This window comes from Fusarium keratoplasticum, chromosome 4 (genome assembly GCF_025433545.1).
Source record: "Fusarium keratoplasticum isolate Fu6.1 chromosome 4, whole genome shotgun sequence".
NCBI lineage: Eukaryota > Fungi > Ascomycota > Sordariomycetes > Hypocreales > Nectriaceae > Fusarium > Fusarium keratoplasticum.
Window position 1 is genome coordinate 1004107 of NC_070532.1, and position 24422 is coordinate 1028528.

At 53.0% G+C, this 24422-nt stretch overlaps 7 protein-coding genes across 7 annotated transcripts; 5 read left to right on the forward strand and 2 right to left on the reverse strand.

Annotated features, from left to right (window-relative positions):
* Positions 1-1348: 1348 nt before the first annotated feature.
* NCS57_00541400 (uncharacterized protein) lies at positions 1349-2773 on the forward strand (the record flags this gene model as incomplete). Its single annotated transcript, XM_053055333.1, has 3 exons — positions 1349-1818; positions 1868-2378; positions 2429-2773. Exons 1-3 carry the CDS (start codon positions 1370-1372, stop codon positions 2771-2773), a joined length of 1305 nt encoding a protein of 434 aa, XP_052914288.1. The 5' UTR covers positions 1349-1369.
* Positions 2774-3738: 965 nt separating this feature from the next.
* NCS57_00541500 (uncharacterized protein) lies at positions 3739-5805 on the forward strand (the record flags this gene model as incomplete). The annotated part of the gene is made up of 1 exon (XM_053055334.1): positions 3739-5805. The coding sequence occupies one exon, from the start codon at positions 3739-3741 to the stop codon at positions 5803-5805; it is 2067 nt and encodes a 688-aa protein (XP_052914289.1).
* Positions 5806-8809: 3004 nt separating this feature from the next.
* Positions 8810-10903, reverse strand: NCS57_00541600 (uncharacterized protein; the record flags this gene model as incomplete). Its single annotated transcript, XM_053055335.1, has 2 exons — positions 8810-10424; positions 10476-10903. 2 exons carry the CDS (start codon positions 10901-10903, stop codon positions 8810-8812), a joined length of 2043 nt encoding a protein of 680 aa, XP_052914290.1.
* An 820-nt stretch (positions 10904-11723) lies between these two features.
* On the forward strand, positions 11724-14690 carry NCS57_00541700 (MFS domain-containing protein; the record flags this gene model as incomplete). The annotated part of the gene is made up of 12 exons (XM_053055336.1): positions 11724-11847; positions 11908-12681; positions 12750-12843; positions 12896-13238; positions 13294-13564; positions 13621-13644; positions 13695-13788; positions 13836-13999; positions 14050-14079; positions 14127-14157; positions 14206-14230; positions 14295-14690. The coding sequence occupies exons 1-12, from the start codon at positions 11739-11741 to the stop codon at positions 14688-14690; spliced, it is 2355 nt and encodes a 784-aa protein (XP_052914291.1). The 5' UTR covers positions 11724-11738.
* A 721-nt stretch (positions 14691-15411) lies between these two features.
* NCS57_00541800 (uncharacterized protein) lies at positions 15412-16128 on the forward strand (the record flags this gene model as incomplete). The annotated part of the gene is made up of 3 exons (XM_053055337.1): positions 15412-15708; positions 15765-15985; positions 16035-16128. The coding sequence occupies 3 exons, from the start codon at positions 15412-15414 to the stop codon at positions 16126-16128; spliced, it is 612 nt and encodes a 203-aa protein (XP_052914292.1).
* A 241-nt stretch (positions 16129-16369) lies between these two features.
* Positions 16370-18642, reverse strand: NCS57_00541900 (Zn(2)-C6 fungal-type domain-containing protein; the record flags this gene model as incomplete). Its single annotated transcript, XM_053055338.1, has 2 exons — positions 16370-17387; positions 17441-18642. The coding sequence occupies 2 exons, from the start codon at positions 18640-18642 to the stop codon at positions 16370-16372; spliced, it is 2220 nt and encodes a 739-aa protein (XP_052914293.1).
* A 2269-nt stretch (positions 18643-20911) lies between these two features.
* Positions 20912-21888, forward strand: NCS57_00542000 (uncharacterized protein; the record flags this gene model as incomplete). The annotated part of the gene is made up of 3 exons (XM_053055339.1): positions 20912-21017; positions 21116-21386; positions 21462-21888. The coding sequence occupies 3 exons, from the start codon at positions 20912-20914 to the stop codon at positions 21886-21888; spliced, it is 804 nt and encodes a 267-aa protein (XP_052914294.1).
* Between the last annotated feature and the right edge of the window lie 2534 nt (positions 21889-24422).

Genomic DNA, 24422 nt, shown 5'->3' on the forward strand with positions numbered 1-24422 from the left:
CCGGTATCGTATGGAAGAATCCATCCAGCGACAGTCCGTTTCATGCAACTTGCCGTTGTGCGACAAAATGCGAGGCCATGAAGGAGAAAACCCATCACTGTATTCAGGAGCTTGCATCCACCAAGATGCATTCTGTATCCGCCTTAGCACATTCCACTTTCAACAAGTTAGGCTTGCCCTCATCCGAGTCTGTGGTGGATATTCATCTGACCGGTCACGACAATGGGGCTGTGATATTCGGACGGAGGGCTGAATTGACGCGCTCACGGGGTACATCAGCGATTACTGAATCCCCTGGCCCAGAATCCTCCCAAGAGAGAGCCCTAGGACACAGTAGCACTTCTGGTGGGCCTAACACCGCCGACTCCCTCACCCCGTCATTGCCAGCTACCTTGAATAGCTCTGACGCTCGAAGCCACAACAGTCCAGCCAATGATGCTATCATATTCGGTGAGACTCAAGTACTAGGATCTACTTCCATTGTTGATAAGCCGGAGGGTGGCAGCCAAACTCCTACCTCATATCAGCCTTCTGGACTTCAGCTGAATGAACCCCCCAATCAAATCGCCGGGGGGTTGAGTGTTGGAAGGTCAAGACTTAGAAAACTGTCATTGAGACGCACGGTTACTGAGTTGTTTGCGAAGAAACGGAGAGAGCGCCAGTCTGAGGATCCGTAGAGAAATGTCCATATGCTTATTTTCCTTACCTTGTTATGTATCTTTTACTACCTATAACAATATGAGCCTCTATCATTTAATTGTACAGCGAGGAAAGGCACATCGAGTCGTTGTTCTCGCAATCTTCGTTAGCATGCGTAGGCGAGTTGCTAGGACTTTCTTTCTTTCCAAGCAGCCTTCTAGGCGCTCAAAAAAAAAAAAAAAAAAAAACATAATAGGCTGTAAATGGACACATTTTGGCGCTGAGAGGTTCATTGGGTGGTTTCAACCCTGTTTATCTGACTGACTTGGGCAGAATCGCTGCTATTGGTGCCGCCCCACGAGGTGTCTTTCGAAGATGGATTCAGAAGATGCTTTCTGATATCAACAATTTCCTAGCAGCTGAGCTATTTTATTGCGAGACTTTGGTTTTCTCTCCCTTCGAATACAAGTTAATAAGTGTTCGTGTCGATATCATTTCCGAGGACGGAGTGGACGGGGGAGATCGTGGATGCCAAGATCCCATGGCAGCTGCGCCACTTGATGACTTCAAAGTCCCAATCAGGCATCATTATGCGATCTGGCGCTTCTGCCTTGGCCATGTGCTCACATGGTCCAGGCACACATAAGCAGCAAACTCCCATATTAGACAATCATCATCGTATCAGGGGCTGACCTCATTCTTCGACCAAATTGCACCTGCAAATTTCAATATGGTCTCCTCCATCTCCAACCCCTCGCGTTCCTCGAACCACGACAAGGAACAGGCTCCTAATCCAGACAGCTTTGAGCCACGTGAAAGCTCTCCTGACATCACTCACGTGATGGACAAGTTCCCAAAGGTTGAGGATAAAGCTTGGTTAGCGCAGCGTCTAGGAAACGCCATTACCAAACGACGCATGATTATCCGGTATAGACAGGCCAAGAACGCTCAACCTGCAACAGCTGAGGATTGTGTCCCTGATGATATGGCCGACCAAGTTTCAGTCTCTACGCCCACGACTTCGTTCATCAGTTCGTCTGACGAAGCTCCGACCCAGGATATTCCGGACCTGGACGACTTGACGTTCAACGGGAAGAAGTTGGAATTTAGAGAACCAGTTGAGTGCCCATACTGCAGAACAACGCAGGTTCTGGACACCCAATCCGAATGGAGGCAAGTGTTTGGCTACAGAAATACGCCTTAGCTCTTAACACTGACAGCTAGCCAGGAAGCACGTCTTAGCTGACCTTCAGCCGTATGTTTGTACCTTCAAGAACTGCACTTCTGGTCTCTTCACCACTCAAAAGGAGTGGCTCACTCACGAGATGACTGCACACTTGCAGCAATGGATCTGCACGCATTGCAACGACGCGGAGAAACCAAAGTTCGAAACTGTGTCCAAAATAACAGAGCATCTCAGGGTCGCGCACAACGTGGTTGAGGAGGATCTTACCGAGGCCTTGAAAACGAGCCAAGTGCCTCTCAAGCCTTTTGGAACCTCTTCGTGCCCTCTATGTAACGAATGGGAACCACCTGGTGAGGATTCTCAAAGCGTCAAAGAATTCTATCAACACCTGGGAAAGCACCAGCAGGTTCTCGCTCTTGAAGCGCTGCCAATGTCGCTGGACGGGCTGATCCGCGATGACGTCCGCCTACTTCATTGTTCTCCCTGTGGCCATGTCTGGACCTCAGACGAGAGAGAAGAACCATGCCCGGCGTGCCATGACAGCAAAGGAAAGGTAAGGTCAGGTTCGGTCAGTCCACGTATAGCCATACTAACTCGACACAGCGTCTCCCCCGGCAAGTGAAGCTGTCAACACCCTTCCCTCCACTCTGGGAAGTCAAGATAGCCCCCGACCGTAACAGGGTATACTTTGTAGACCACAATGAGGGTAAAACAACGTGGATCGACCCTCGCAGCACCGAAGCGAGGATCGTCTCCAAGACACTCAAGATGGGACCACTTCCCGCAGGCTGGGAGCTCAGGTTGGAGGAGAAATCAGGCCGCATCTATTTCGTGGACCACAATTCAAGCACGACGACCTGGGATGACCCGCGCGAAAATTCGGATGCTAAGAAGCCGGAGTTTCTGCCGGAAGGCCGGAAGAAGAGGGCGATTAGCAGTCGCCTGTAGCTGTTGGCCACAGTTTAAGGCTCAAGATTGCAGGTCAAGAGATGAAATGGCTATGCTAGAATGGCAAAGGGAAAGTTTCGGGTGCACAGAAGACCGCGTACTCAATGGCGACGAATTAAAGATGGGCGCAGAAGAGCCAAGTGAAATGCTCATATAACTTCAAGCTCAAAGGTGGCGATAGACCCAATATCTAGACCAAGCTAACGGCTATCGTCAATATGTTCGCATTACTCTTTGAAATTAACACATGCTTGAACCTATGGGAGTCTCATTAAGCATTTGCGAAATGGTCGGGATGTCACCCTCTCGAGCTATTATCGCGCGCCAAATGCGACGGAACAGGGATGACCCGTCCAGAGCCTGCTGACAATATTCAATAATGGCGCGTGATATTGGTTCCCCAGAGAAGCAGGCTGTTGAGTCGACGTTAAACAAGTGACATGCTTGTCAGGCACCGACAGCAAATAGAAGGACCCGCCAAGGCTGAATTCCAACTTTAATACTTTACCGAAGTGCTTGGCGATGCCTAGAAGCCGCACCAGTGACAACCTCCCGGGATGATGCTTGGTGGGTGCCTGTCAAGCCCTGGCGGCGCCCTTGGGCGTTAAGCACGGCACTTGGAACACATAAGCGGAGATGGCGCTCGTTTATTTAATTTTCTGAAACTCAGCTCGCGTATCTGCCTTGCCGTTAGTGGAGGAATGGATCCTTTGTGCCTCGCGTGGCTTGTCCTTGCATGGGAGAGTGGACTAGTTTCTTCGGTCTAGACTCATTCCAGCGTCTTTGGAGTTCAGCCGTAGCCAGAAATAAACGACATGTGCCTTGTCCCGCCGAGTTATCCGGTCTCGACCGCTGATAAAGACAAGTTATGTAAAGGGAATACTGTCCCCCGCGTTTTCTGCCTCTTCTGTCTTGTTGATACCATCACTGTTGTTAGTGCTGCTCTACCAGCACAACTCGCCAAGATGCCTTTCGACTTCAAGGCCTACGATGAGAAGTGCAGGGGACTCACCCTCGAGGAGCTCCAGCGCGAGTGGGAGCATTACACCCGCCTCATCTCCGGCGCCGCAACCTCTACGGCCGTCTCAGGCATGGCCATCCCCCTCACCCTCGGAGTGTCGACCATCGGCGTGGCCATGGCCGCACCCGCTATTCACAACGCCCGCAAGAAGCGAGAGATCATCGAGCGACACCTCAACAGACACAACTCGACACATCACACCCGCAAACGTGATGTTCTAGGCAGCATGGCTGTTAGCGGCACTATCGGCGTTGTAACATTGGGAGTTGGTTCAATGGGTGCCGATGCTGTCGCTACTGCTGGAGCAGAGCATGGAATCCAGTCGATTGTAGCCAACGAAACCGCCATCAAGATTGCGACGCATGCTGCCCTCGACGGAGCGGGAATGGCTATTGAGCACAAACACACAGATCGTCTCAAGAAGAAGGATGCCCTCAAGGCGTTCAAGAAAGCTGGGGTTTTCCAGGCCGTCCAAGACGCCAAGGCCGCCGAAGCTGGATATTCGATCCAGCCCTACAACCAGCAGGGGTACCCTTATGCTGCCGCTGGTAGCTCCTCTCAAGCACCTCCCATTCCTCCTCCCCCGCCATACACTCCTGCCGATGGGCAGACACCGGCTCCTCCCTCTTATGCGTTGAATGCGAATGGTTATCCTCAGGACTTCAAGGCACCCATCGCTTATACCCCAGCACCTCAGGGTCAACAGTACATTACCCCAGATGCCACCGGCCAGCAGCCTGCGCCGCAATACTATGGCTATCCTCCACAGCAGGGTGCTCCTCAACAACAGGCTCCCTATCAGCAGCAGCCCGGTCAACAACCCTATCAGCAACCTGCCTCCTACCAGCAGCAAGTTCCTGGTCAACAGGCGCCTCAGCAACAGGTCTTTTCTCCTCAGCAAGTTCCCGCCCAGCAGCAAGCCATCCCTCAACAGCCGCCGCCCGGTCATTCTTCCGCACCTTCAATCAGTGCCCAGGTTCTCTCACCACCACAGACCCCAGCTGTGGGATATCCTCCCCAGGTTGTGCAAAATATCCAGTCTCCCGCTGTCGCCCAGCCGCAGCCACACGAGCAACCAGGCTACTTTCCCCAGACGACGGCGAACCCACCCAACAACCCTGCCCCTTCAACTCAAGTGTACGACATGTCGGGCATCAAGGGCGCTCTTCCGGCTCAAACGCCTGCACCAACGGGTTCATCATATCAGCCTCCACCACCCCAGCAGTACTCTGGTGCTCCTTTGCCAACGCCCGCTCAGGAACAGCCCCAGACTTACACATACCTCCCAGCGCAAACGCCTCAGCCAGCCGTAGCGGGATACCCTCCTCCCCTCTCTCTTCCCCCTCAGCCAACTCCTCAACCGGCATCTGCTCAAGTACCTTCAGTCTCGGTTCCTCCGCCACCAACACTACAGCCCGTGTCTACGGTCCAAGTGCCACCAGTCTCGGTGCCTCCTCAGACGACACCGCAAGCGGTACCTACACTTCAGACACCGTCGGTCGAGTACCAGCAACCAACTGGCCCTGGCTCCCAACCCCAGTACTATCCGCAAGCCACGTACCAACACACTGGAACATATCAACAAGCCCAGGTGCCACCGCCTCCTCCTCAGGAGCACCCTGATAGGAGGGCTTCGATGATCAGCACGGTACAGCAGCCTCTCGCTCCACACCCTACCTACAATCCTCAACACTACCAACCAGCATCTCATCAACAAGCGTATACCCATTCTGCATATCCAACTGCCCATACACCTTCACCGCCCCAGCAAACACCAGCACCATATCAAGCAGCGCAATATCAGGCTCCTCCCCCTCCCCCTGTAGCCAGCACCAATGCCCCTCAGTATCAACTCAGTGCGCACTACACGGTTCCTGGTCAACCACAAGAGCAGTACAAGCCAGGCAATCAATACCAGAACGGACAGCCCGCCCATCAGCCCCAGTACAGCCAACAGTATTACTACCCTCCAACTCCAGTCTCGTTGCCCACTTCTCCCCCAGCAGTGTAGTAACCTGGTGCCCTGGTTTTTGGATGAAATTGGCGTTATCAGCGGGTTAGAGCCTAACACGAAGTTAATGAAGGAACGTCTATGCTTTGAACTTTTGTTTGGTAATAAATATTCTCTACTACGCCTCTCAGTCCAAGTGCACCTCCGCCAGACCCGTGATGTATGTTCCCAATACAGTACACTCACCTACGCCACATTCTTCTGTCTTGGTACGCTTTTCCGCTGATCAGGCACAATCTTCTGAATGGTCAATCCCCGAAGAAGAGGGACAAATTCGGACACAAAAGCAGACTCTGGGCTGGCACGGCCCGCTCTGAATCGGCCAATGATGTCTGTAGTTAAGACGGCCCTGAAAGCCAACAAGGATGTAGTTGACTAGCGTAATAGGCCCTCGGAAAGGATTCAGTGCCTGAGCATTATTACTGAGCTGAGGGCATGGGTGATATTCTCTGTTGCCGCTGTAAAGAGTTGTTCAATATGAGCAGGCTCTCACAATTTTTGCAAATAAATAAGCTAAGATAAGGAAACCAAGATCTCACTCAACCAGCATCCCATCGACGATATCAAATCTCGGAAAGGCGTCGCAATCCGTCCTCCATGTCACGATCAACTACGCTATCTAGCGCCACAATCGATAGTCTCCGCGAGCCAGGCATCTTTGGACGCTTCTAAACGGGGACCTTCATTTGGGATCGATTGGCAAAGCCACCTCCCGATGGTGACTGTCCTTCTTAAACCGCCTGTATCCCAAACTTCCTCGCCTGGATCTTGGTCTCCAGCGATTGTCTCTCTTTACCCGTCACTCGTTTCCAGTCGTTCGTTAATACATCATCGCCAAGATGAGGACCGTCATCCCCCTTCTTCAGCTTTTGGCTCTTGGTCATCAGGCCGCTGCGTCAGTGTGCAGGCCGCGAGTGACATCGTCTTCCGTCTCTGTTGAGTCCGTCACCACTTCTGCTTCGACTGCCACCTCCACCACTGTCTCGTCTACCGGTTCCGAGTCTACCACCTGGAGCAGCACCGAGACGGCGTCTTCGAGTACCGAGACTGTTTCCCTGAGCACTGCCGAGACCGCCTCCTCATCCACCGAGTCGGCATCTTTAAGCACCACTGAGACTGCATCCTTGAGCACTGAGACAGCTTCCTTGAGCACCACCGACTCCTCCACCGTCATCTCGACCACCAGCAGCGCGTCCGAGAGCATCTCGACCGACTCCTCCACCATCACCTCCAGCACGCTATTCACCACGACAACCTCGACCGCTGAGGCTTCGTCCACCACTTCTTCCGTCCCCGAAGGCCCGCCGGAGCTCCTCATCAATAGAGGCTTCGAGGACAAGGACTCCTTGAGCCCCTGGCAGCAGTACCAGAATTGGGGAACCCTCGCCATCGCCACTGATGAGTCCCATGAAGGCGGCCGGTCTGCCCACATAACCTGGTCATCCCCCCAAACCCCTCGGGGCCAGTACGACTACAACACCGGCGTCATCCAACCCGTGCCGGCCTCCAAGGTTGTAGCCGACACGCAGTACGAATTCTCCGCCTGGGTCAAATTATCCCCCAGCATGAGGTGCCAAGATTTCTACATCGCTTGCTCCATCGGGGATGGCTTCATGCCTGGTTCCTTCAAGGCCACAGCCGTTCCTGGCGTTGGTGGCTGGTTGCAGCTCAAGACGGCTTGCCAGTGGTCTCAGAACTGGCTGAACGCGGGACCAGGAGTGGCAGTCGTTGGCCAGTGCACTGAGGCCGATTACTATGTCGATGACGCCAGTTTCAAGTTAGTTGTTTAGGGGTCTATCTAACATTCTGTCCGGTTAAAGTCTTAGAAGCGAGGGTCTTTTGAGGGAATGGGTTTTCTCGATGCACAAACTTGTACATACATCTTCTTCAAGAACACGCACATGCATTGGACATATACATGTTTTTAAGACATCACAGATTACGACCGTCCTACCAAGGACGTACCAAGCATTTGTCCAATCACCGAAGCAGGTTCCGTCTCCGTGTGCGGTAGAGAGCTAGGCTCAGCCCAATGCCAACCACAAGGCGTAAATTGGGAAAGCTAAGCCTCTGTTTTGTTCCAGTACTAAATCCCAAATCTGTGGCTTAGCTCCTGCAACCTCACGTCACTCAGAGAGCCATTGCCTGACTACTCGTTCAGATGTGGACTCGAGTTTCGAACTACAAGCTCTCGCCTCATGCTTTTCAGAAGATTCACAACCAGCCATTGTGGCAGGGAGCATTAGCAGTGCTCGTTGAGCTCGCAACTAATGGTACACGTGGTTCCACTGTTTCATACCCCCATTCGGCTTCTCCGCTACGCCATTCCTTCAGTCTGGGCATGAATCCTCCGGCACCTCGCTTACCACCTCAAGGCACACAGCTCTTCTTTGATTGTACATTCAACATGTTGTATACGCAGATCATTGAGCCTAGCATCGGCATGCTTGCACTAGCTCACCTGTCAGCCCGTATGTTGGCGGTCAAGACGGTCTATGGCCAGGCTCTCTCGGCCTTATTAACACATCCCTGGTTTAGGCAGCAGAATTTTGACCGCCATATTAGGAAGGCAGGTCTGTTGTTTCTCTGGACGGTTTCATCTCTGATCAGACTGGGAATATCTTTCAATTCCAAGCTTGACACTTTTCAAAAGACGGGCAAGGCCGTCAACCTCCACGCATACCAAACTCCAACCCGTCAAAGGCATGCTGTTTTGTAAACTTCATGTGAGACACTGCAGCCGTCAATGCAACATTGACAGCATCATCAAAGCACAGACCTGCTGATCGAAATCATCACCTGTCAAGCGTAGCTCGTTCTGGCAGTACACTCTCTCCAAGCCTCAAAGCACCAGTAACAGGTGTCCTGGCATTGACTCTATGTACGTCTTATCATATACATTAAATCTCATATCATGCTCGACATCGCTCAGCGACTCTCTCATTACAAGTCCGAGCGGGGCTACACCTTCATCAATCTCATACCAACTCCAAGCAACAGGTCTCTAACCACGCCTCATATTCGATAGACATAACCACGCGGGCCAGTGCCCCCTCTTCCCTGAAGAGTTTGTCGACACCCGTCCAAAGCTCTTTGCGCTCATCGTACTTGACCCGGAATCTCCAGCCTTCAGCTTGAGGATCTTCCTCTGGTCATATCCCTTTCTCAGAAGAGCCTTTTGTAGGTCATTCTGACCATACCTATCCGTCCCTTCTATGCTTGCGCCCTTACAGATCAACACCCTGATGATGCGATGGAGCTCTGTCTCGCTCTGTCCTTGCCGAAGTGCAAGCATCAGCGGTGTCCTGTTCCCTGAGCAGAAGGCGTTTACGTCAGCCCCCCTATCAACCAGGATCTTGACAAGCCCGGCTTGAAGCTGATAGCAAAACAGGTGCAGAGCCGTCTGCCCATAACCGTCCTTGGTGTCAATCCCGACATTCTCCAAGCCAGGACGACTCGGAAGACTCCTAACAGTCTCTATCGCTTGGAGCACTATCCGAAGCGTCTCCTTGTCTCGACACCTATGAATGGGTGTTTGTCTGTTTCTGTCTCTGACAAGAACAAGGTACGGCCTTGTTAGAAGCTCCTTCAGAACCTCGATGTTTGAGTTGCTAACAGCGACAAGAAGAGGTGTGTCACCATTGCTATCCTCCATCTCATAGAACTTTTCCAGCGTCATGAGCTCCGCCAGCACCGACATGTCCATTCCCCGATCTCGGGCAGCCACATGTAACGGTGTATCTCCATCCTCGTTTGTGAGCTGGGTGAAGGTGAGCTCATCCTCGCCAGTCACGTCGAATCCCTTGGAAGTACACCAACCGACAGTTCTGGCAAGATCGTCCCGCCTCGGGATAAAGCCGTCCCCTAGTTCATCGCGCATCTCGGCTCGAAACGCGTCCACATCAACATGTCTTCTGTTCATCTGGTATTGTCTCTCAGTCAAGTTGTAGGTCTCGCAAATCTGTCGATGGTACTGCTCCTTCCCCAGCCGTATATAATCGTCGAGGGCGCGTCTGAAGAACTTGATGGACTTTTCTGGTTCGTTTAGGTCTGCAAACATCTCGGCAATTCTCCGCTGCTCATCGCACAGCTGGGGAGTCGGATAAGGACGTGACTCTTCCAGAACCGTGGAGCCGAGGACGTTGAGCCTCTCAACGGCACTTGCAACGGCTGTTTGATCGTGCTTCTGGCATGAAATGACGATGGCTACGTATTTCTCCGCCAGATTGACCCGTTCTGCCATGTCCAAAGCATAACCTGGCTGTTGCTCCCTCAGCTCTTTTCCGAGGTCGATAGCTTGCAGTTGGAATGGCAGGGCAAGGATAGGCATGTCAGCCTCAAAGAAGCGAGTGGCCCAGTTCTGTGCTGCCTCAAACTTGTACTGAAGCTCTCTGACGCTGCTCTTTCTGCGTCCCGACGGTGGCAGCAGGAGGCGTTCAGTTTGTGCACTCGATGGGTTCGGATTCTCGCGGAAGTACTGCGTCGCCGTGTCCGTCAGCAAGGCCTGGGTGGTCTGCCGCCATGTCTGCAGCTTCTGATCGTCGGTCGATAATCGTGGGAACGTCGTTCCGAGCTCGTTGAGGACCTCTCTAACTCTCTCGACGGGGCCTGGTTCTAATCTACCTCGATGTGTCAGAAGGGATCAAAGAAAAAGACAAGTACTTACTTACAGGCTCAGGCCAGAAGTACTAATCTGGAAGATCTGAATGTTCCTGTCGACACGCTTGATTACATGGTCGTCCTGATCCAGCTTCAAGCGAAACGCCTTCATTGCCCTATCCTTGAAGGTCGAATCTCCTCCATGGAAGACATCTGCGTCCGGTATCTCCAGCTTGGAGAGGTCTGCCTGGAAGCGTCTGAGGTATTCTCCAATAGATTCAAGATAGTCCTTTTGCGTGGGTGTCAAAGTGGCTACCCGCCACCTCTCCAGCCTCTCCTTCATGAGGGAGCAAGACTTGGTAAGCAGGTCGCTCACCATGGTCCAGTGCTGGATGTCATCGGGGGAGTTTTTGACGGCCTTGATCAGGGCCTCAAAGACACTCCACGTCTTGAGGCCCGTCCCGATGAGGGCGATGACCGCCGAAGCTGGTTCAGCCATGGTTGAGTGAGGGTCTCACGCCCCCTCAGGCTTTGCTCTTGTCCTTCTCGTGGTCTGAATGGCTTCGAAGGATGATGCTCAGCGCAAGTCCAGGCGGAACAAATGCGGAACAGGGTGAGTCTGGGGATCTCCCCACCCCCGGATTTGCGTAGTGACATATACCAAGTAAGCATACTGCACTGCCTCATGAGCCCTGCAAGGCGAAGGACTACTGCCTTGTACTGAGCGAGCCAACCGCTTACCATTGGGTACGACAAGTGACGTTCTTGGCAGTCAAGGATCCCTGTAGAGCTGGAAAGTCCTTCATCCCCCTCCCCTGCCGCCCGTGGCTGAGTCGATCCAACACGCCTTGTTTTCAAATCGTCTCCCTTGTTGGTTGTCACCCAGTATTTTGCTCAAATTGTGGCTCAGCCGTTTTTCATGACCTAAAGTGGAACCACTGATCTGCAGCTAATATGACCTTTAATTGAAAATCATCCCAACGTCGTCGAATGAGAGCCTTTGGCTCACAGCCTGCAGGATACATACACGAACTGCACCACAACCGGGCGAGTATTCCTTGCAGTGACTGTTCGTGTTGGCGCTTTGTGTTACATGCATGCTGACTCGGCGCTGCATATGTCGTTGCCTATTCTCCCGCTGCAGGCTGATTTCATTTGTGATGGAATCATGAGGTTTTTGAATGTCTTGTTATTTGTCTGCCTTAGAACGGGGTTGTACAAGATCAGCAAAGGCATATTTCTCCAACTTTTACTCCGACCTTGTTGAGGCCTAAATATTCACTCTCTAAACCAGTTGGATCTTTGGAGCTTGAATCAACAGCCTCATACTAGCCATGGCTCGCCAACCAGCCGAAGCCGACGGTCGCTCTCAGCCTCGTGGCTTGATCAATGGATGGATTGGAGAGCAGATCGAAGATCGAGAGGAGCTAGGGAATCCACTGAGTAAGCTAGCAATCAATCCTCGTCTTCAAGTCATCTTCTTTGTACTGACTCTTTTCAAAGCCAACGTCGAGGACAGCACTCTTCGAGAATCCTGCAGACAGCTGTCCCAAGAGCAGTCCAAGGTCCCCTTCCAACAACTCCTTGATGCTGCAGAAGTCGCCAAACACCGATACGAGTACTACTGCTTCTCAAAGGATGCCACCGACGGTACCAGCGCCCCTGACGGTCCCGGCCTAGCTCTCAAAGTAGACCTCAGCCTTGACGATAAAAAGGCTCTCGTTGCAGAGCGAGAACGGCTCTTCTCCGGCAGGGGGATGCTCATCATCATCTGGACCGTCTCTCTTGCCGCATTCCTTCAAGGTCATGTCCAGTCATCCATCAACGCAGGGAGTCTATTTGCCGAGACAGTTGGCATCACCCAGCCCCGTCTGATCAACCTCACTGCATCAGAGTCCAACTACACCTTTGGCTTTGTTCAAGATGCCATTAACGGTATCAATAACGGCACATACAAGGACACCTACCTAGACTATTTCATCCCCCAGAATGGCACATACAATGGGACCGATCCAGCCAAAACCGACCCACTGGGCCTCAACATGACTGGACTCGGGGTCACCAGCATTGCAAAGTGGCAGCTGGGCGGTATGAATGCCATTCCCTTCCTCACGGCAGCCTTCCCGGGCGCACCGCTTTCTCTACCTGTCAACTATTGCTTTGGTCGTCGCGGGGCCCTCGGTATCTCTGCCCTTCTCATCATTGCCAGTTCTCTGGGCTCGGCCTTTGCTTCCACGTGGCAGCAGGTCCTTGGTGCAAGGATCGTCGGTGGAATAGGTGAGTCATCTCCAGGATCCAACAGCAGCCATGCACCTCTTGAGGCTAGGCTAACACATTTCTAACAGCCATGGGAATCAAAGCAGTCAGCGCCCCTATCCTCGCCTCCGAGACGGCCGTGGGTTACTGGAGAGGCTCTACCATCCTAGCATGGCAGCTATGGTAAGACAAGTCCCCTCCTTTCTGTATCTTAATCACTAATATCGACATTCAGGGTCGCGTGTGGCATCATGATCGGTTTCGTCGTCAACCTCGTAATCGCCAGTGCCACAAGAGTCCTCGACACGGTGCCCTCTCACATCTACCACATTGTCAGCGAGAACCGCACTGAAATCAAGAACGGCATCGAAATCATGACCCCATTCTCTTTCTCCGATTACCAGTCACGCTATCTCGCCTTTCAACTGATCCTCGGCGCCCCTCTTGTTCCTTCAATACTACTTCTCATCGCCTTGTGCTTTTGCTACGAGAGCCCACGGTTCTACATGAGACCGGGGACGCCCAACTACAACCTCGAACGAGCCTTTGAGATTCTCCGTAAAGTCCGCAAAAATGAGGTTTGTGTTCCCTTTACCCATTCTCAACATTGTCTTGGTCTAACAGACTCATCAGCTCCAAGCTACTCGTGACTTCTTCCTCATCTGGTGGTCGATCAAGACTAGCGCCGCCAAACAGGAAGTGAAGCAATATCCACCCAAGGCCGGTCAAGTCAAGGGGGGGAATAGGGATGAGGATGTCGACTCGGGCTTGACATACATGTCTCGCATCTGCGTGGTCCTCAAGCTCTCTGGAAGACAGTTCAAGCCTCTGTTCAATCAGCGGCATCTGAGAAACGCCATGTTGAGCAGCTGTACCGTTGCTCTGGCCCAGCAGCTCTGTGGCAGTATGTTTCCCGGTCTACAAGCTCTTGACTACCTATATCGCTAACTGTGTTAACAGTCAACGTATTCGCCTTTTACTCAAGTAAGTACAGTTCGAGAGAAATCAACACTTGATACTGACCAGCTTCATAGACGAGCTTTTCAGCAACTACGGAGTCGAGAAGAGTATGGGATACAGTTTTGGTTTCGGTGGTGTCAACTTCTTCTTTGCCTTGCTAGCAATGAGGTTCGTATTCCTTAAGAGTACTTGATTGACAAGTCTAACTCTCCCAGGTCCATCGATATCATCGGACGAAGACGCTGGCTCTTGTCCACCCTCCCGATGATGAGTGTCTGTTTGATGGCCTCGGCTATTGCCTACGCAGTCGACGGCACAACAGTCACAGACCGAGGAGCCCAAGCTTCCGAGTCCATTGCTGGCATCGTCTTCATCTACTGTGAGAAGCCCAGGAAATCTCGTGTGTAGGATACATACTAACTCTCTCAGTGTTTGCTGCTGCATACTCTCCGGGTCTTGGTAGGTCCAGGTCCATGCTTTGATCAGTGTGCTTCTAACAAACTCAGGTCCAATCCCCTTTACTCTCGCCTCTGAAAGGTTCGTGTGTTGAACTATTGCGTGAATTCAGAAGCTAACCCGCCTTAGTTTCCCTCTGTCAAACCGAGAAGCCGTATGTTCATACTCCAAACTATAACAGGTAGCTATCTCGTACAATGCTAACAAATTCTCTGCAGGGTGCTTCAGTAGCCATATCCATCAACCTGCTCTTTGCGGGTATCCTAACAATCCTGATTCCCAGCATCAACAGAGAGTTCAAGATTGAAGGCACTCTCGGCTTCTTTGCTGGAATGAACGTGGTCGCGTTCATCCTTGTCTGGCTGTTTGTCGAGGAGACAAAGCGGCTACCCCTGGAGGAACTGGAACAGGTGTATGACAACCCCAAGTTCGATTTTGCCAAGTATCAGCTCTTTACGCGTCTTCCTTACCATATGAAGCGGTTGATTTCTTGCTTCGGGGGTGTCGAGGAGCCAGAGAGCTTTGACGAGATCGTGCTAAGGAGGAGGAGGAGAGCGGGAGATCTGGCTGACACGTCAGATGATGATGTTCCGCAGCGACCAGGGACTACATAGTCGCTCATCTTGTTGCGATCTAGATATAGCACAGTCAGGGGCCATCTTTTGAGTCGCCTAGCTTCCAGTAGAAATTGTGATCCTATCATGGGTATAGATTGTTTGGGAATGGCTAATAAAAGCCTGGCGTGGACAAGATTTCAGTCCACCCTCTTTCTCTGCGGGTAGCCCGTTTCAAACGTGAAAAATGCATCAGTGGTTTATCGAGACCACAATATAGTGTCATTGTGAGCAGAATAGCAAACTTGAAGCCGTCCCAAGCCCCTAATGAGGAAATTTAGATGACGGTCGCACGATCAGAGCTGACAGAGCATCATCAAGGTGGGGGTCACGATGGCGGCCGAAGTCAAACTCAGCCACGAGAACCACTGATAAATACACCCAACGGGGAACATCATCAACCCTTGGATTTAATGGGCATTAAAGCTATATTTGTTAATGAATTGTTGGCATTCTATTCACCAACCGTTGTTTTAATCTCAACCATATCCAATCCTCTGAAACTTTTGGCGCACAACCCAAACCCCCCCTGATGATCCTCCCCCAGACTCCCCTAACTTTTAGCGCCCGCCGCTTAAAACGCGCCCACACAACCTTAATACGTAACCCCGCGACGTCATCAGCCATCAAAAGATCACAAGACCCAACCCAATCCAATCCAAACCTCAACATCAGCATCTCCCCTCCTTCTCCTCCTACAGCATTATCGCGATACCTCAAAATGGCTCCTCCTCGTCCTTACATGTACAATTACGGCGATGGCCCGCAGCCAGCCCCTCCTCCACCCTACGGATACTACCCGCCGTACCAAACCCACGTCGTCGTCACCCCTTCTCGTCAGGACCGTCGTCGCTCCTGCGCGAGGTTCGTCGTTTCCACGGCGCGCCAGTTCTCTCTCATCATTCCATTCGTCATCGTCATCCTCAGTATCTGGTGGTCCTTCCGGTACCAGGTGTGCCCCAGCGATGCCGCCGTGGGACATCCATGCTCGTGGCTGCTATGGTTGAGTCTACCCATCGTATGCTATCCTATCATGCTTTCCACTGTCAGAACGCCATGCTGATATAAACTCAGGCTATCGCCTCGGCTATCTGGAGCATCGCCATGATCATTTCGGCCCGTCGCGCCCTCCATCACATGTCACATGTGCCCACGCCCGTCAATGCTGCAGTCCAGCTCATCCTCGCCATCGGCGCGACCGTCTGCTTCGCCCTACTCGTCTATCACATGGAGACCTACGACTATTGGACTCGATACACAGAGGGTGGAATGGCTGCACTCCTTGCGATGCTCTTGTGGGTCAACTTCGAGAGGCACCTTGCTCACTGCTAACCACTGCTTCAGCATCGTCAATTGGATTCTATTTGTCTGGACACTGAAAGAGATCAAGGACGACCGACAACAGCGGCAGCATGCAAACAGTCACATCCCCATATGAGCGAGACAAATCTGACGAAATGGCCATTTCTAAACTTTTACATGAAGCAGTCATTGGGACTGCACAGTACCTATCGAGGATTGTAACCCTTGAAAACTGGGCAAAAAAGATAACCACCCACGCTCCATTTCCCTATTATCATACAGTAATACCGCTCTCGTGACAAAGACCGATCCCGGGTATTATTGGCACAATGAGTCTAACTCATGAGGTCGGGTGCCGGTTCATGTTCAGCTCGTCTTCACAGGTTGCCGCCAAATCCCCCATGAGCTGCGAATCGTAGCTGGTAGTCGCGGAGGTCAGCCCAGTTACGTAGCTCCTCCTCCTCATCTTGCGACGTCATTTGGTTCGGATCTGTCGCCTCGAGACCCGTGCCGTTGGTGGCGCCCGTCTTTTCCAGCTTGACGAGAATGTTGATCAGTTGTGAAAGCGCCTCCTCCGACTTGATCGCAAACGGTCCCTTGCGCTCCGGTGCATCGTTCAGGAGTGTCGATGCTACCTGGCGGATCTTGTTGATGAGGGAGCCTCCGTTTGGCTCCATGTTGCGCTGGGAAATTGATCCTAGAACCGTAAGGAGGCCCTGGACAATGAGCTCCCGCTCGGACGACATGAAATCGTAGATTTCCTTTTCATCAGCATCCTGTGCTGCCTTTTCCTCCTCCGACTGACCATCAATGGGGTTGGTGTCCTGCTGCTGCTCGGAAAGATGAACATCGCGAAGGTCAAAGTAGAGTTCGACGAAATATGACCGAGTCGCCAGTTGCGAGACATAGATGTTGCCCTTCTGAATCTCGTACTGGAGGTGACGACGCCGCGCTGGTTGATTCTTGATCACGTTGCGCAGGTCGTGCGCGGGCTGACTGTTTGGCCAGGCTGGGGGCACGTAATGCATCCCAGCTTCGTCCAAGCTGGTGGCCTCATCCCCGTGGTTTCCAAGCTGAAGCTCTGGTGGGAGGTTATCTGTGATACTCTTGGCCGCCAGAAGGCCATCCCGGAGCAGGATGCGCTGATCGGCCCAAGGAAGAGTGCTCATGCCATAAGCCAGCTCGAGACTGACGATGCCGTTCATGGTGGTGTAAATGTCAATAGCGAACCGGAAGCCCGTCAAAAGGGTAACGCTGCCATCCTGCTGATGGATGACTTCGTTGGCGAGGACACAAATGTCGTCCACATTTTCAGGATACGCGGGATATGGGAGGCTAGGGGTTGAGGGCGCAATCACCATATCCGCAGAAGAAGCACCGAGTTGTGAGAAGGAACTAGACTATAGTCAGTACAGAATTACAAGGGTCTTGCATAGATAAGCACATACCGCACGCCAAGGAGAAGGCAATAGAAAATGCGCTTCCCAATCTGGTCTTTGACGTGGTTAAACGGCAGGGGGTCCGGTGAACAGTTGTCGTTACCAAAAGTAGGCAAATCCCCGGGGTGCTTGGGTCGATGGAAGCCGAGCTCGCGGAGAAGGGTCAAGGTTTCGGCCATGAATTGACCCGAGGCGTTCCACTGATGGGTATATCCCGAGGCCAGGCCCAGGAAATAGCTAGTCGCAGCGTCGTCAAGCGTCTTGGGCTGCTTGAGCGGCCACTTGCTCCCTCGTGTAAGCAACGAAATCTCGCGGCATTTTTCAACCATGACGATTGCCCGAGGGAAGAGATGAGTGCTGTGCTGTGCTTTGAGATGCTCTCTTGCGCTTCGTGGAAAGGATGCCACGAGGGCGCAGATCATGCTCGCCAGCAGACCAAGGAACTCGGGTTTGGTGCGATCTTCGCGATTGGCAAAAGACTGGCGGAATGTAGGCTCATGAGGAAACGGCGCCAGGGGGTGGATGTATGTGAAGAAGTCATCAACCAGGAGCTCAAGAACAGGCATTGGTGCGATAGATTCGGCGTCCAGAACACCCTCAGTCGAGATGTTCATCAACGTCTTGGCCGCAGTCTGAGGTGAAGGTGACATGGCTCCAAACACAGCAGCAGCTGTCGCCACTGCTTGAGAGTCCGCGCGCGCACGCTTAGCAGCCTTTGCGGCCTCAGCATGCTTGTTTGGGGGGCCTCGCCGCTTCGTCTCACGGTTAAAGGTACAGTCGACACCCAGTTCTCGGCATGGTCTGCAGGGGACGTTGGAGTCGTCACACTTGACTTTGCGCATACTACACATATCACAGGCGCGTCGGAGACGGGTTAATTTGGGGTTAATAGTCGGATCGCGCATAACCCCGCCAGGACCAGGGACGAGGTGAGTCGCCATATCCGTCGCATGGGGAACCCCTCCAGCAACGACATGGTGGGGTTGGAGGCCATCCGGGGAAGATGTCGCGTCGAGCGTCTGGTGTTGGTGGTGACCAACGGCCTCAGCGGCAGCCACGGCAGCATGCTGGAGGGCCTGAGGGCTGTTAATCTGGTGGTTTATAGCATGAGCGGCATCGCTGGCGGCCTGGAGCATTTCGAGGCCATTGCTGGCGTAGGCGTGGACCGAGGCATGCGACGTGGGTGAGGGTGGAGGAGGTGAGCCCGACATGGTGACGGTTCGGATCGATTCGTCACGCTGCGCCGGGCCTGCGACGGCGGGCGTCGACGGTGGCTTGCGGAGCACCGGGCTCGGCGGGCGGAGCTGGGCTGGGTGTAAGCGGGACCCTGAGGACGGGCCTGGATGGATCGTCGGGGTGTTCGAGGGTAGAATGTCGGAGGAAATACGGGTGTTGAGGGGTGTTGAAGCGAGGTGAGGCCGATGAGCCGGCCAGAAGCTGGGAGAAGTGTTTGGTCACGTGAGTTCTCAAGTCAGGTGCTTATTAAGCGAGTTTGAGGCTCTGTCGCCTTGATTTGACGAAGGCTTACCCTGGAGCAACAGCCCAGATTCCCGACATTCCAGTCAATCCTCGCTAAATCTCCAGCGTGAGGACGTGATGGTCGATTATCAATCTATCTAATCTATTTCGAATCCAGGGTATGCCTTCGGCGTGGCTTCTTGCATGACGCACTCATTTATGTCACATGAAAATGGGTGTGCTGGATCTGGTCGTGCTATCGATAATCAACTCCGGCCATGCTGAGTGAGTATGTTGCCGTATACTTCCATATGGTGAGCTAGTCATCTTGCAATCAACAACAAAGATAATCTAAGGAGATCTGTATACGGAATGGTAAACCTCAAAGACCAGATTGGGAGCTCAAGAGACACCCCCCAGGTTCCATGATGCCACATGGGGGCATCGCATCATGGGGAACCAGAATCGGGGAAATAACCCACGACTATGGAGCCCATGCGTTCATCTGATGACCGACCGAGTCCCATCGGAAATTTTGGGGGGAGGGGGGGTCCTCGCGGATCTGGCATCATCTGGTCCTTGCTTGCGGCTGAGGTGTACACGGACGAGACCGATAAGACCGAACTGCCGGCGCAGCACAGTTAAATGAAGTGTTCAGTTGCTGTGGCATTCTGGAAGACGGCGGCTTGGCTGGCTTGACTACTACACGAGGAGTCATGGGATTTGATGAGAAGTCCATGCTTTGTGCTTACAGATGGCTGTCATAGAGCTAGTTGTGGAGTGGAAGAATTCCCTCCTAGCTAGAGAGCTCGAGGTGAAGCTTGGCATGGCAACTCGCTATGAGCTCCCTGCACAAAGATCTCATGGCCACAACTGCAAAGCATAAGCTGTCGCGTGTACTGTTACTCCTCAAAACACACCACTCCTCAAACCCAAGCTGTCATGCAGATCTCGGATGCTCTCGCAGTCTAGAAAGATGGGATTTTGCCTAGCTCTCTCTCTTCCGCTCGCTTGCCGCTGCCGCCTTTCAACGGTCGTCCCGGAACTGAAACACGATCCAATCACATGGGTTGGAATTTTTCTTTTCTAACATGATCGGGGTCTCTTGACCAATCAACGGACTCGTCCCCCGCAAGTCGCCGTTGTTTCTTTGGGAGGGTTTCTATTTGTGACAGGCGGCATGACGACAAGCGAATCAGCAGCGTGATTATCTTTTCCACCTCAAACGATTCAACCTCTGTTTTCTGGCCATTTTTACAAGATGACCTTATAGTAACCTCACTCAACAACACTCGATCCCCTCTGTCATCCTCCAGGCTCAATTCCTCCTTTCCTCGGGTGCATCCGGGCTGGCCACGCCGGGCACCGACCTCCCAACGGAGTCACGGACCCCTGGGACGGCCCCACTCATCAGCCCACCGTCACCATCGCCTGATGTTGGCGACCTGGCGTGATGGGCTCAGCCTGGAGCCCAGACAGAGCCAAACAGCACCAGCCAAGGGCGGACGGAGCAAGGCGAGACTCGGGAACAGCAAGAGATTTGCTTCACTTCAGCATGAGCGCCTATGATGACCCCGGAGAAAAAAAAAGGTCATGGACAAGGCGAGGGGCAAGGGCCGGCGCGTGGAGGGGTGGGAGATGAGGCCATGGGATTGAATAAATACTGCTTTGCCGCTGCGCTGGGCGATTCGCACCTCTTGGATTGATCTGCCTGTTAGTTGTTACTTGTTTTTTCCTGTGAAAATCGCATCCTTCTTGGTCCAGCTGCGTCACTAGAGAGCTCTACTCCTCATCAGTTGAGCAATCCCTCCTCTCCTCCTCTTCCGACTTTTTCACCATCGCCCGTCTCATCCGCGAAACTCGACCCTCTCGCGAGCAGCGCATTAAAAGCCATCACAAGCACAAAGCTCGAAATTGCCCGCCTCACGATCTGGGAGGATTAAAAAGAGCGAGAATCTCGAAAATCCGTCTTCTTTCACACAAACCCATTCTTCATCCAAAAACCGCAACACCACAGCCAAAATGTCAGCCACATCACGACCCATGAAGCACATTGATCGCGAGGATCTCTACACCAACCTCGAGGCCCGCGTCATGTACCTTCACTCATTCCTCGACTTTTCCAGCCGTACGTTCCCGCCCTCTGCTAGGAATCATCTCCTGATCTCGACAACCCGCGGAGTTGAAGAGAATGGACCGATATGGAGACTAACATATTTGCTACAGGAGACATTGAAGCCCTCATCACTGGCGCCAAATACGTCAAGGCCCTTATCCCCGCCGTAGTCAACATCGTCTACAAGAAGCTCCTCCAGTACGATATTACCGCTCGTGCCTTTACCACCCGCAGCACCTCGTTCGAGGGTCCTCTCGATGAGGTGCCCGACGAGAACAGCCCTCAGATTCTGCACCGAAAGATGTTTCTGCGTGCGTACCTGACCAAGCTGTGCTCTGATCCCAGCAAGATGGAGTTTTGGGAGTACCTGGACAAGGTTGGGTAAGTCACAGATCCCCTCTTCAATTCTTGGAATTGAGCATCACCAACGAGATCATGATGGTTAACCATGAACAGCATGATGCACGTCGGACTCGGTCGCAAGCACCCCCTCCATATCGAATACGTCCATCTCGGTATCTGCCTAGGCTTTATCCAGGATATCATGACCGAAGCCATCCTCTCACACCCCCGCCTACACATTCAGCGCAAGACGGCGCTCGTCAAGGCCCTCAACAAGGTCATCTGGATCCAGAACGACCTCATGGCCAAGTGGCACGTCAAGGACGGCGCCGAGTTCGAGACTGGCGATTCAGATATTGAGATTGAGCGCGAGGGTTACCTGCACGGCAAGCGCATCATTGGCGATGGTACCGGCTCCGAGGATGACGCCTCGGAGCACCACCAGCCCGCCACGCCGTCGCGGATCCCCCACCCGGGCATGGCGTCCGGCGGGGTGTGTCCGTTCTCGGGGATGGGAGCCCCGGCCGACGAGGCCAACTAAGCGTGATGCAGCTTGGCGTTTTAACTCGAGACGGGGTCTCGAGCGAGCGAGGATAAAGGGTTCCAATGTTATATCTGGCGTTCATGATGATGACCTACTTTGGGAGGCGGGTACTTGGGCATTTGGGGTTTCAAGGCAGTTATTGTTTGTGTCTTTTTTTGGATGTTCTGTGTCTGGTGTCTAGATGGAGAAGAGTTATGAGAATGATTGGGTAACATGAATACCACAACTCAATTCCCACGCAACACCTATAATCATGATCCTCACTGCTGAAAGTCTATCCGAAACATGAAACTTGGTTACGAGAGGTTGGTGGCGAGACTTAATTCGTGAAGCCGTGAGGGGATATTGGCGTTGAGATGTTGAAGGGAAGTCAAGTCAGCACCTCAACAACTAGGTAATTCTTAATAGAACGACATATTCCCAAATTGTAATACGTCCCCTATACTTGGTCAACTGAAACTTCAACCGCTGTAAGCCTGATTTACTTGACGTTTGCGATACCACCTCGGGTCGACATCTCCACGTGGACCGGCTCTTCAGAGGGGCAACGGACCCGCGATTGACGCATCATGATTGCTCGGTTGGCCCGCCGTCAAGGTACCTGGACGATCCCGGCCGAGGGCTCCATCTGATATTAATGTGAACCAGGTGATTGGGTCTTGTCAGGGTCCTCATCGCGGGATGACGGAACGTCGTGTTTCCTGCCATTGGCCGTCCATCATCTCGTCACATAAACCCAATCAACTGCCCCGCGGTGGGGTTGAAGTTGAGAGTTGAGAGCAAATGATGATATGATGGACTCGGCTGGATAGAGGAGGACAAAGGAGAGCGATGTCTTGCACATAGCGGGATCTACATTGGACCGCAAATTGTTGGGCTTTGCTGCATTCCACGTTGGTCAGATAGGAATCGGCTGCCGTGTGTAAACATCAGGAATTCTCTTGTCATTTCTGACGGGGTTGCCGGGCCGGGACTCTCAGGGTCTGGTTAACCAGGTCCCAGGCAGTCTCGAACCTCTTGGGGGAGCTGTTGCGCAACCCGCCAACCTCCAATGGCAACCCGTCGATAAAGCACACTCCTCTTGAGGCGAACGAACATGATGCACACATCAGCCGGATGAGGCAAAGGCTGCCAGACGCAGGACGCAGCGGCAAGGCAAGGCATTTGTTTTGTACAGTACACACGCGCATACAATAGGATCGCATAGCCTCGCGCGCATCGGGATGCTCGTGGTCGTGGAGCGCACGAATAGCGGCACGTTCTCAAGGCCAGCAAGCGGATGCGAATGCAGCTCGTGGTTGCGGCTCGGCAACGCAACGGACAAAGTAGAAGAAGCAAAACTCGAACAGGGACGAAAAAGACGATGGGAAATTCTGGTAAAAATGGCTCATGGAGCGTGGTCTATGCAAGCCACCATCGAAGATTGTATGCAGGTAGGGAAACCAACCTGTCAGAGATATGTATGCCGCGCTGCGCTGCGCTTGTCAACCGGCTCCGAACTGTCAGTGCCAGATCGTCTTCAAGGTCAAGTCCCGGGGGGTTCTCGCTAGACGAGACGAGAAGCTCGGTACGAACGACTAGAGCCAAGGCAAGTGCCGGAAAGGGGCGGCCACGTTTGGCGGATCGAGGCGGTGGATGGTTGGAGAATCTATTGGCGATGGGTAGTTGGGTTGGGTTGGGTTGGATCATGGAGGATGGGAATGGCGCCCCGGCCCGTGGCGGCGTGCAGTTTAGCAGAAGAGAACCGAAAGAGAAAAACCCCTGTGCCAATCTGTACTACTAATAGCCGGGCGGAGAGGCACACGCTCGATGCCTGCTGGACATCAACCGGAGGTGGGGGCATGGATCGTTTCCCTGGTGGGGGAGGGGAGGATTGGCACCGGGCGGCTCCGGGGGATAAGTCCCGGGTGTGGTTTTCAGTGGATTCTAGGTGCAGCGCAGTGGGCTTGAAGGCCTCGGACTGTCACCCGAAGCTGACCGATGCAGAAGTAGTGCCAGCGAGAATGCACACCATTACTTGGGGGAATGTGGTAAATGCAGCGTCATGCTGAGGTCTGGATGGGTGCTGATGACAAGAGGATGAGAAAGCAGAGGATAGGCGAGGGAACTGAGTTGCTCGGTGAGCCCTGTGCGGTAACCTACCTTGATCATGACTTTTACGTGATGTTCGCGAATGCCCTGGCCGGTCGGTGTTGCATCTCCGGTTGACGGCGCTCACCGTCTTTTGGTGTACAGTACAGTACAGTACAGTACGTCTCTCTCGGTGGTGGAAGAACAACTTGCGTTTCGCGTGTCAGTTTTATGTCTGAGGCGTGCACCGTCGCCTCTGAAGCGTGCTTGTGCCTTTTTCCTTGGTTATTGTTGGTGGTTGAAGCCGGGTGCATTAACCTGTGGGGGCCTTGTCTAGTCTTGGGGGTGTTGCGTTGCGTTGCAGTCGAGGGTTGCGCAACTGTCCATGACGATGAGGATTTTTTTTTGATTCAGAATTGACCATGGCTTGCGGGATGAGACATTTACCATGTCAACGGGAA